The sequence below is a fragment of the Eurypyga helias genome, unplaced genomic scaffold, assembly GCF_000690775.1.
Source record: "Eurypyga helias isolate BGI_N326 unplaced genomic scaffold, ASM69077v1 scaffold5046, whole genome shotgun sequence".
NCBI classification, from domain to species: Eukaryota; Metazoa; Chordata; class Aves; order Eurypygiformes; family Eurypygidae; genus Eurypyga; species Eurypyga helias.
Window position 1 is genome coordinate 764 of NW_010255897.1, and position 11,793 is coordinate 12,556.

The 11,793-nt window shown below is 39.3% G+C and overlaps 1 protein-coding gene across 1 annotated transcript in view; it reads left to right on the top strand.

Moving 5' to 3' along the window:
* MRC1 (mannose receptor, C type 1) overlaps positions 1-11,793 on the top strand; it is a 59,299-nt gene that overhangs the window by 158 nt on the left and 47,348 nt on the right. Inside the window, exons 2-4 of the mRNA XM_010153456.1 lie at positions 3,758-4,159; positions 5,609-5,782; positions 10,360-10,524. Coding sequence (XP_010151758.1) covers positions 3,758-4,159; positions 5,609-5,782; positions 10,360-10,524 — 741 coding nt within the window. The remainder of the gene's footprint in view (positions 1-3,757; positions 4,160-5,608; positions 5,783-10,359; positions 10,525-11,793) is intronic.

Below are 11,793 nucleotides of genomic sequence, written 5' to 3' on the forward strand. Positions count from 1 at the left end.
TGCGGGTGTTGTGTCGGGGGGAGGAAGGAGCAGGTGAAGCCCGCGGCCATTTTAACCCCCTCGGGGCTGCTTGATGGGGGTTCCTCGATGTGGCAGGGTGGGTGGCTAAGGAAGGGACACAGGGGACCCCTGGAGCCCTCCCTCAGCTGCCAGCCCCAACTGCCACCCCATCCTCAGCTGCACCCTGAGGTGCCCAACGTGGCAGTATTTTGGGTTCCTGTGGTGTCGTGGGTGCCAAATGGAGCTGTCGCTGCCTCAGTTTCCCCCACCATGACTCAGTCTCTGGTCAGTTTAACACCATCACCCAGCTTTCCCTGGGATACCTTCTCACTGGCAAGGTTGGCAGAAGGGCCTGGTGTGGGGGCTCTGCCTTTCCCCCAGTCCCCTGGTCTTCGATCAGCCCCTTTCCCCCAGACCTCTTGTCTTTGATCAGCCTGGGGACCTGCTTTTGGCAGATGGCTTTTGTGCGGGCATGTTAAGGTAACTGAGAGTGCGGGCATGTTAAGGTAACTGAGATGTTGGCATGGAGTCGAGCTGTGAAAACAGGTGAAAGCTGTGTTTCTTGATGAAACCTGGAGCTTGCACCTGCTCGCTCAGAGAATTACAGTCATTTCCAGTGCACAGCTATTTTTCAGTGAAAGTTATGCACATGCCCTTCCCAAAAGCCTCTCAGTATCCTCCGCCCTCCAGTTTGAGGTCTACTGAAGCAAAACTTCCTAACAGTGCCTTGTAACCTTTCTTGCTTTGTGTAATTAGCAGCAATCGCTGTAGGCCATCTGGTAAGCGAGAGTACTTGGAGAAGACCGTCACTCTACCTGCTTGCTGCTTGATTGCTCCCCTCTCTCGCTTCTGGCTTTTGGTGTGCTCTCCTGGTACTCTCAATTAGTGTTTAATGCTGGTAGCTTTTCACTGGCTTCACGAGTTACTTCTTGATTTACACTTGCATAATCTGTGATAGTTTGCAAATGCTGCAGAGTGTAAAGCTACCTGGGCATACTGGAAATCTCTGTTGTGGAAAAGATACTTAGCCAGTGAGATTTTACTGTACTTGGCACAATTCTTCAGATATAAGCTGGGGTGAGAGAGAAGCAAATAGTCACAGTATGCTGGGAGAAGAAAAATGAAAGCCTGTGTGAAAAATTCTATTAGGATCTACTTGGGACATTTGAGGGAAAAGATGCTGAGGGAAAAGAAGCTGGTTCCTATACATTTCAAAGAACGTTCTTCCAGGAATGAGTTTCAAAATATGGATTACTCTGTTAGAAATGGATGTCATTTGAAGTACCAAGACTGTGGTACTTGTGATCATACTGTGGTAGACCTTTAAGTGTACTACCCACAGCTCATCTGTAGTGAAGAATGGTACCCTGTTATGGGAGCTGTATAACAAATGTTGCTACAAAACAGTGAAATACAGTTAATGGTTATATGAGTAATTCTGCTCAGCCCATTTTACAGATACAACTCATCACGTCGACAGGAGCAGTATCAAATGTTTACAGAGATGAGCTACAAAGCTTAGAAAGCTGTAGAAACCTGGCTTGTTTTGAATTCTTCTAGACTGTCTAATAACTTGGAAATGGTCTACAGGAATCCCCTTTCATGTCCAAGCAGGCAGAACAAACACAGAAATAAAGCTATAAACTACAGCAAGGCAGGACCATGCTAGAATCTGCTATATGGTCATGGACAGGAGCAACTGAGGGGGAGGAAATCCTGCAACTACAGTCTCAGCCACAGCTGCTCCTGCATCCTGCTGCCTCCTGCTCTGCCCTCCTGTTCTGGTGCCAATTTGTTTTCAATGCCTGCTTGGCTGTGTTGGCCCTTTAGCTGCTTACCTAGGTATTATTCCCTGCCAGAGCCCTGCGTGTGCTGAGGTCCTTGTATAAGCAGCCGTGTTGCGTTTGCTTTGTAAAGGTGTACTCAGAACAGCAGAGGGACAAAGATTTTTTTTTTTTCTTCCCCCCCCCCCTCCCCCCCCACTGGCCAGACTTCTTTGTTCAGGTTTATAACCTTGTTTATGAAGCCAAAACTCCTCACTTTTTCAGGCTTGGGTGCAGCAATCCAGGCTTTTAAATTTGGGGTACATTTTTTTTCATTTTTTCATCCTCTAACACCATAAGCTCCATAAAATAAGGAATGTTATTTTAGCCCACAGATGCAAATTTAGTGTATTTACTAATACAAGTTTGAAAGATCAGGCAGTGTTTTCCACACATGCGAAAATGTCTGACATGTCTTTTACCCAGAAACTTTAAATAAGATTTCAGGAAAAGGAGAGTTGCAAGCATTGCATATATCAGTTTACAATAACATTGTCCTAAATGCTAGTAGAAAGGCAGAATAAAAAAAAGTTATCACCAGCAGTGATAATTATACATTTCCTTGTATTGTCTGTGAGTAAAACAGATTGGCAAAAGGCAACAATTTCTGCCTCCACTGCTCATCAGTTTTACACCACTTCCCAGTGAGGTGGAAACCAAAGGACAGGAGAAGGAAACTCAACCATGGATGAGATAAGTGTAGGTCAGCTCGTTCTCTGAGAGGTTATTTGCTCCCAGGTTGTTCTTCTGCAGAAAACTCTGATCATTTCCACATGGGAGCCTCAGCAGAGAAGGGAAAAATTTTTGTGGTTAACCTGTTTTCCCCTTAAGTAGTTCTCCATTATATAATTTGTTTAATTTGGTAATCATACACTAAAATAAATAATGTTTCAATTAGCTTCAATCCCCAGAGCCACATAAATTAGCATTTCCCTTTCTTAGCTTTTAGCCCAGTTTAAATACAGTTTTAAGACCTTGCGCATCCTGTTACATTGTATGATCCAGTATCAGAGAGAACTACTCAGTTACTGTGCTAAAATGTGTAAGAGGATCTCAGTGTTTGGGCAAGACCAGCTCAAAAATGTTGCACTCCATAGTACAGCCAAGTGTAAGAGATGCTGAAAACTTTTCTGGTAGTTACAGTTTTGAAATAAACCTTGAATACCCAAAAATGCACGCTGTGAAGCACTATTTACTAAGAGAGGAACAACTTTGGGAGCAATGAAGAGCCTCATGGAGTTTTGTAAGTCATGAAGAGGCATACCTGATGATGGCAAATCCCATTGTTGTCGGTTATTTCGTTCATAATGGAGGAATGTAGGAAAGGAGAAAGAAATCACTGATTATTGCAGTTGAGTGAAAAATGAATATGCTGTTCTAGCCTTCGAAGTAGCTTAAAACTTCCCCTCAGTTAAGACTTTAAGGATTCTAGCAGAGCTTATGGGAACAGAATTCCCCACCATGGGGAAACAGCCTGAAGAACTTAGTGTCTCTTGTCATCTCCTCACATCTGGGAGCCAGAATCAAGCGCTCAGTGTCAGGATCTGCAGCATACAGTGCGCAATCATCTCCCTTGTTACAGTATCTCCCATGGGTGCAGCCTGGAATAATACCATGAGTGTGTTTTTTCTCTTCAGTTTAACGCCTTCTTTTAACCCCTGCTACAGGAGACACTAAATCTGCATCTCTGCTGCCTTGCACTTTTGAGTGTAGATGCTTTCACTGACACAAAGTAGTTGAAAAGTCCTCACATCTGAACTACATGCGTTCTACAGTCACTTCAGCAGGTGTAGACTACGGGAGTAATGCACCTTCTCTTGCTGAACAGATGATGAGATTTTAACCCCAAGAGTAGTGTCCAGATTCATATTTCATTTAGATAATAGGTAAGATTACTTCAAACCAAATGATTCCAGTGGTTTTTTTTCTTACAGACACTAGCATCTTTTTAATATACAATGAAGATCACAAGCGCTGTGTACTGGCTCAAAGTTCTAATTCAGTGACTACTGCTCCTTGCGTTCAAGAAAATGAGTCACAAAAATTCAGGTGGGTCTCAGATCACCAACTTATGAGCGTAGCATTCAAATTGTGCTTGGGAGTGCCTTCGAAGAAAGACTGGGTTCCGATCACTCTGTATCCTTGTGACAAGGCTAGTGAACTTCAGCGATGGGAATGCAGAAATGAGACTCTCTTTGCAATCCAAGGGGAAGATCTGTTTTTCAACTATGGAAACAGACAGGAAAGGAATATTATGCTGTACAAGGGATCTGGTTTATGGAGTAGGTGGAAGGTCTACGGAACCACAGACGATCTGTGTTCTCGAGGCTATGAAGGTAAAGTTCTGTAAATTAATTTCTGTATTTCAAACTCATTTCTATGTATATCTAATTAAAATATTTAGAAATGTAGGATCATTTCCTTCATCTCGTTAATGATCAGTGAGTGTGACTTCTAGTGAAGTCAGCAATACTTAAGTGTGTGTTTTATGTTTTTTGGGGGGTTCATTTTGCTTTTTTGTCAAAGCTGTCAAAGTTCTGATAGATAATTAACCATGCATGGTAGTTACTAATTTGGAGAGGGTAAAAAATTTATGGTTATTCAGAACATGTGTATAACTATTAGACAACAGTTAATGATATCTTTTACTATTCACATGTGTGCAGAAAGACGTAGTGTAAGTATATAGCCTGTTGATAATGGGTTTTTTTCCTTGTGGAGCAAATACTAATTTTGCTCTAAGGATTTAATTAACTCCTGATATTTTCAGCTCCAGTATATTGAAAGTGCTTTCCTAGGTGTTTGAAGTGAGTCTCGGAGTTGCTGCTGGAGTGTTAGTCAAAGAAATAATATATTTTGAATACTTAGATTTGAAAAAAATATGTATGCCACATATTTATGATAAATATCTAGGAACACATTTGGCTTCCCATTTAGTATTCTTTCATAAACAGGAATGGTCACAGAAGGAGATATGGATGCATTTTCTGTGTTTTACACAATGGCTGGTTACAGTACTAGTTCTTGGTCTACAGCCAGAATAAAAGAACCCTAGCAAAGCAAATTATGTGAAAGGAGTCAGGGGGGATACAGAGCGATGGCCTGCCATTCCTCCCTCTGTTTTCTAGCAGCTCTGTGAGACAGTGACCTTGGTATGTCACCTCTCTAGCAATCCCTGCCAAGCAGTGCTCCCCTCTATGTCCTCCCATCAATGCACGTACACTGTATGTGCACACACAGAAAACTGCTTTAGTTGCTTTGACAAGTTTCATCGAGTCAGGTTTCTGATGAAACAAAAATCATCTTTAGATGCCAATGGAAATTTAATGTGGGCAGAGTATATTGGAGTCACTCTGTTGTATTTATCTTTTAGGTTTATATATACATGCTCTTCCCTGTCCAAAATGGTCAGCAATTGGTTGTGTTATTGACAGAAAAGTCAGCAGTTGTTTGTCTTTAAAAAGAAAATTGTTTAACAGTGTGGATTTTACACTTTTGATTGTTACGCATGCAAAATTTAGCATGGGAATGTACTTGTCTTGGCTCACTCATCAGTTCTGGTCAGTGGTCTCCTTAAGCAATAAAAATTTGTTTCACTGTGGACATGAGTATCAGCTTAGACCTAGAGAGTAAAATAATCAATTTCCCATTCCTAATTCAGTTTGTATACTAAGCTAGCAAGCTCTGCTTGCTATGATATGGTATAATATGATTGTAAAGCTGAACTGATATATATCCCGTGCTTATTACTGCTTATACATTTTTAAATTGTTGTGTCTCCTTAGATACCTACACAGTGAAAGGAAATTCCAATGGAGCACCTTGTGTATTCCCTTTTAAGTTTGGTGATAGATGGTATGCTGACTGCACAGATGTTGGCAGATCAGATGGCTGGTTCTGGTGTGGAACCACTTCAGACTTCGATGTTGACAAGAAGTATGGATTTTGCCCATTGAAATGTAAGTTTTGTATGTTTATGATTCTTCTGTTCTGTCATTCAGCTGCCTGGAAATACTGGTGTCCTTATGTGCTTTACTGTACAGAATACAGTTTGAAATGGTGCATTTTTCTATCTCCATTCAGCCTGCTATCCTTTCAGGAACTACTTAAATATGCAGATACTGGGATCAGCATTAAAAAAAAATCAACCAACTACATCCAGGTCAAAGTTTGTTAATCATAAGCTGGAAACTGTAATTGTACCATTACTTAATTAGGAAGTTAATTAGATGTAAAGATGTTACATTAGTCTATGCAAAAGGCCATGTACAAATTTTTGCAGCAGAATTGGAAGCTAAAATATACCTTAATTGAAAAATAAGACTACATTGTAGAATGATTTGCCTTCTAAATGTGAAAGAGCTTACATAACTTTTTATTAGATCCTGGGATATCCCAAACTGTGTGCTACGTTCCAGTTCTGTATTTAAAATCAATGAGAAGTATTTGTATTCTAAATCCCCTGGTTTGAGTGTAGTTAAGTTTCAGCTGTAGTATTATGAATACACAGAACTTAATTTAGAATTGTTGGTCTTACTATAAGTAAGTTGGAGTAATATGTCTGTATGTATTTGAATTGTTTTAAATTTGAATAAAATGTCTTTGAACTTCTGTAAAATACATACTAAGCATTTTGTCTGCAAGCTACTCCTTCAGTCATGCTGAGAGAGGTAGCACTTCTCCCTCCTTTCTTCTTTATTATTTTGTTTTGCTCTATAGTCCCAGATGACCGCAGTCAGAGCTAAGGAGAAAAATATGTCTTTCCTTTGATGTGATGGAAACAATTTGGGTTGATCTTAAGTGGTTTGATGATGAAATATCAGTGTCCCTGCCTGATTTCCAGGAATGTTGCATTCATTATTTCAGACAAATAAAAATTGCCTTTTCTTTTTTTTTTTTTTCTTCTGCCAGTATTATTTTCAGAGTAATAAAACATGTTGGGAGTATCAGTCTCATTAATACAGCACATGCAAGATCAATTTAGGAAGTCTACCTGTCTTTGAGTATAGCAAATAGGGTGTATCATTAAAATTTTGTTTAATTCTTTGGCATAATTCAAGGAAATCCATTCAGATGGCTGTGATTGTTTTTGGGAAAGGCTGCTTTATGCTGATTGCCTGCATGTTTCCTTCCTGATTCTTCAGTACGGGTTATAAAATATTCAAGTTTGGGTCATATATTTTGATGAGAGACAGGCTGTGGTAGCAGAAGTTTTAGTCAGTCCGATGAAAGAGGAATGCACTCTGTGAGAGAGGGACCAAAGGTCCTGATATGAAGATATGTGATGCAAACTATTGCAGCTATTCCTACTGGGGCCTGGACGGACATACAGTGAAATTATTGTGAATGAACCAGTCACTTTTTCATTGGGAGCATTTTTCCAAAATGAAGAGTGTATAAGGGTATACTTACCACAGTTGTTATACTCAGTAGAGGTGTAGAAATTTGACCTGTGGAGGTAACATAATTGTGAGTACGACCCTTCATTGGCCTTTTTAAGAAGTGATGTTTGATACTTAGAATAGAAACTTAAATCCCAAAGGAAGAAACAGAAGTGCTGCCACATCAGACAACTTTTAGTAGGCTAGAACCAGTATTTCCAGGTTACACTGTGTCTTTTTGAGCTGTGTGTTGCACTGCAATACAAAAGTAGGTGTTGGGAAAGAAAACAGGTTGCACAGTGAAAGACCATAAGGTGTGCCTATAGCTGTATTCTAGTGGGCAGAAGCCCATTAAGGCCTCTTTTTTTCTTGACAGATGTAAGAGAATTTCTGTGAAGAATTTAGAAACCCTTATAAGTGATGCATAAAGCTTGCAGCTGACTAGGAATGAAACAAAAAGTACAGAGAATGAGGAAATATGTGAATAGTCTTAGCCTGGTGTGCTAATTATTGGGCAAATCTACATCCTTGTATTCATTCAAAAATACTTCATTTATTTTTTATGACAGGCTTTTTCCTCATGCTGGTGTTTCAATTAAGGGTTTTTCGTTGCGGTTTTATGTCAGGTTCAAAATGCTTGGTGAATCGGTCTACTAAGTTATGTGGGGTTAATTGTGTTGTTTCTTCTGATTTATCTGGAACTTGTAACCTGACTTTGGACCTCACAGATTTATCTAGGAAAGAGAGGAGCACTTCAGAAGATATCTAAGTTGAAGATAAGCATGTGAAGAAAGTTTAGTGTAATTTAGACTCTTTTTTACTATTGACAGCATTATGTCTTTATATACTGTATTATAAATTCACATAGACTGCTATGTCTTTATTGTGAGATTTGTTCCCTACAGTATACTTGGAGAGGAAACAATGGCAGTTATTTTGTAGACTAACAAGATTTATATTCAGTTTTTGTTTGCCACGATTCTGTTAATGCAATTTACAAGGATGTACTGAGACTCCACCTTGCTTTGGATGGGTAACTAAACAAACAAGAGCACTTTATTGTTACAGTTAGTCAGAGGCCAGATTCCAGCTTGCAATTTTGAAAGGAAAATCTCTCAAGTTTCTTCCATTTCCTAATTCAGGAGAAATACTGCATTTTGATATGGTAATTGTGTTGACATTTTAAAAATTATAAATGTCATCAATGTCTGCAGTGGTCAGGACTTTGTGCCTTTCCTGTAAGTTTGAACTTGTCTGTCAAGGTGAAATTCAATACATTTTTGATCTGTTTTGCTTTGCTTTAAAGCTTTTTACTAATTTCAGCATATACAAAAACTGCCTGCTGAGTTCATCTGTGTAGGAATAAAGTTCAGTTTTTAAATTCTTTTTCCGGTTATGTACTAAGGACAAGTGTGGTTTAACATTAATTAAGTTTAGATGCTAAAATATATCATTCCAGCAAAGTGATTCATCTTCTGGTTTCTCTGGGGATACCAAGCTTTAAACAATAGCATATAGATTTTCCAAAATCCTGCTCTGTGAAGGCATTTGACCTCATAGAACTCAGATACTGTGAAAACAAATTTTCCATTGTTCAGAAATGAACTTTATTGTCATGAAAGACCAAAGTTCTACAGGAGAGCACCATATGCAAGTCAGCTATAAATTATGAGACTGAGGGAGTGAGGTGGAAATGTGGATAAATACTTGAGACTAGTTAACCTCTTCCTCTGTAATAATTGTACAAATCCCTTTCTGTCAAGTCAGAGCCAGTTTTCTTTACTGAATTATAGATTTTTACTATTTTTCCAATCTCCATTTTATCCCAGCCTTGTGCTTGTGCACAGGAATTTATGGTCTTGTAGTAGTACATAGTGTAGCAAAGAAATTTTGCCTTCTGATAGTCATAAAATATTTTGGACAGAAGTTGATTTGTGGATAATGTAATGGGATGAAAGTTCCCATTTTTAGACAAATATCATTATTACAGTAGGCTGTATTTGATTTTTTAAAAATAAGGATATTTTTAAAAGAGGCACATTATATTATCTATAGGCTATCAGATTTAATACAGGAAAAAGTGGAGCTGGTTGCTGACCTGCTGACATGTAGCATGCATCATCCTTTGTCTTGAGTTTTGTTTATTGAACTGTTTTCCCCTTATTTGCACATTTAAGTTTTCTGAGCTCTCTGAATTCAGAAAAGGAAAAGACCTCTTTCTCAAATCTTTCACAGCTTGCAACTTGAGAAACTCTGATGCAGGCTTCAGGAATTTAAGTAATTTTCCTATCGTCAGCAGACATTCAGTGACCCCTGCCATATTCTGCTTTTGTCATGCAACTTTAATCTCTTTATGTAATATTTAGCTTAGTGTTGGGGCCTCCTGTTGTAGGTTCCATTTTTGGCAGAGCAAGATCACACTCTTCTCTTTTGCTTGTTGTGGAGATTCCCTCAAGATGAGACAGGAGACTGCAGCAGTGTGATACCTTCTGGGGCCACTTCTAAAGCTGGGCCCTGCTGAATGATGTTTTACCTGGTTTGGCATTGCTTAAACGTGACAAGCTCAGGTATTCAAGGAGATCGCAGTCAGGTCATGTGGCAGAGAAGAAAGCATGATGTTATGTCAGATAAATGCATAAGACAAATTGGGAATTGCAGGAAAGTATGAGATGGATGCTGATAATGTAAGTTTTGCATTCAGTGCTTGGGTCTAATTACCTTTAATACAGTAAGAAAATCCATAGCAACTTTACATAGTACCCAAAATTAGCAAAAAAATTGGGGTTTCTTATCTCAAAAGAGTGGTCAGCTTGGTATATATCTTAGCTAGTGTGAGTCTGGAAGTTTTTAGTCTTCTCCACAGTAAAAAACGCTTTTAGCGTGCCTTTAGCTGCTCATCTTCTACCTTAAACAGCAGACTTGTTACACCAGAGAAAATGGGGACCTTGTTTCATTACCTATGTACTGTCCAACACGGCTGTCATGGTTTAGCTCTGCCCTGGTTTACTAACAGGTTAGAGAGCCTCTGAACTGCTTTCAAACCACTTGTCTATAGGAGTGTCTAGGTTTTGTGTATTTTTGCTATGCAATTTATTCTATATTTTGTCTGGTTCCATCTTCATGACCAGTTACAGCATTTCTTTTTCTCCCTACAGTTAATAGTATTGATTTGTTGTGGAATACAGATCCTTTAACAAATGTCCAGTACCAGATAAACTCTGAGGCAGCTCTGAAATGGCACCAGGCAAGAAAAAGCTGTCAACAACAGAAGGCAGAGTTATTAAGCATCACAGAGTTGCATGAACAAACATACCTGACAGGTAGGGGTAATATTATCCTTTTTTTTTTTTTTCCCCCTAAAAAGTGCATTATTGTAAGAATAACACTTATGTAGCATGTTCTATCTTAAAAACTGGTATTTGTTCAAATCTGGTAATTAATACGTTTAAGTGGTTATCTTGAATGTTTCAGCTGGAAAAATTGGACAGATAATGATTATTTTATCCTGATTAAATATTGTCAGAATCTTACAGTAATGTAAACAAATAAAGCAGTTAAATAATGCAAACAATGAAGGATGAATGTTGGAATGCAAGAAAATGCAAAATAGCTTGTAAATCAAACATGCAGGTACCAAGATTGTTCTCTACTTGTTGTGTGTAATAGTCAGTATTTTTGGTCTATCTCATTACAGCGGCCATAGAATCAGAGAGCGGTTTGGGTTGGAAGGGACCTTAAAGACCATCTAGTTCCAACCCCCCTGCCATGGGCAGGGACACCTTCCGCTAGACCAGGTTGCTCAAAGCCTCATCCAGCCTGGCTTTGAAGAGGGCCAGGTAGGGGGCATCCACAGCTTCTCTGGGCAACCTGTTCCAGTGCCTCACCACCCTCTCCAGGAAGAACTTGTTCCTGATATCTTATCTAATCCTCCCTGCTTTCAGTTTAAACCCGTTACCCCTTGTCCTGTCACTACAGGCCCTTGTAAAAAGTCCCCCCCAGCTTCCTTGTAGCCCCTTCAGGTACTGGAAGGCTGCAATAAGGTCTCCCTGGAGCCTTCTCTTCTCCAGGTTGAACAAGCCCAACTCTCTCAGCCTTCCTTCGTAGGAGGGGTGCCCCAGCCTCCTGATCATCTTTGTGGCCTCCTCTGGACTCACTCTGACCGGTCGATATTTTAGTACATATCATCAGTATGTACTAAAATACGAAAAGAAAGAAAGAAAAAAAGTAAACAAAAGGACTCACAAATAGTTTGTTTTATTTTTGTTCTCCTTCAGTGTTTTTGAAGTAATTTCCAAGCTTCTCCTCTGAGAAAATTCTCTCAGAATCTGTACATATATTTACATTCTACAGTGAGACATTCTCATCCCTATTACCTTCTTAGCCTGTGTACTCACATGAAATAGTCCACTAAATCATCTATTAAATAGATTAGAAAATATTTTTAATATGTTACATCAATTGGTAGATAAACTATTCTGTGCCATAAGCTATGTGTTTTCCTGTGTAAATTCATAGAATTAGAGGATAGTTTGGGCTGGAAGGCACATTTGAAGATCATCTAGTTCCAACCCCCCGGCCATGGGCAGGGA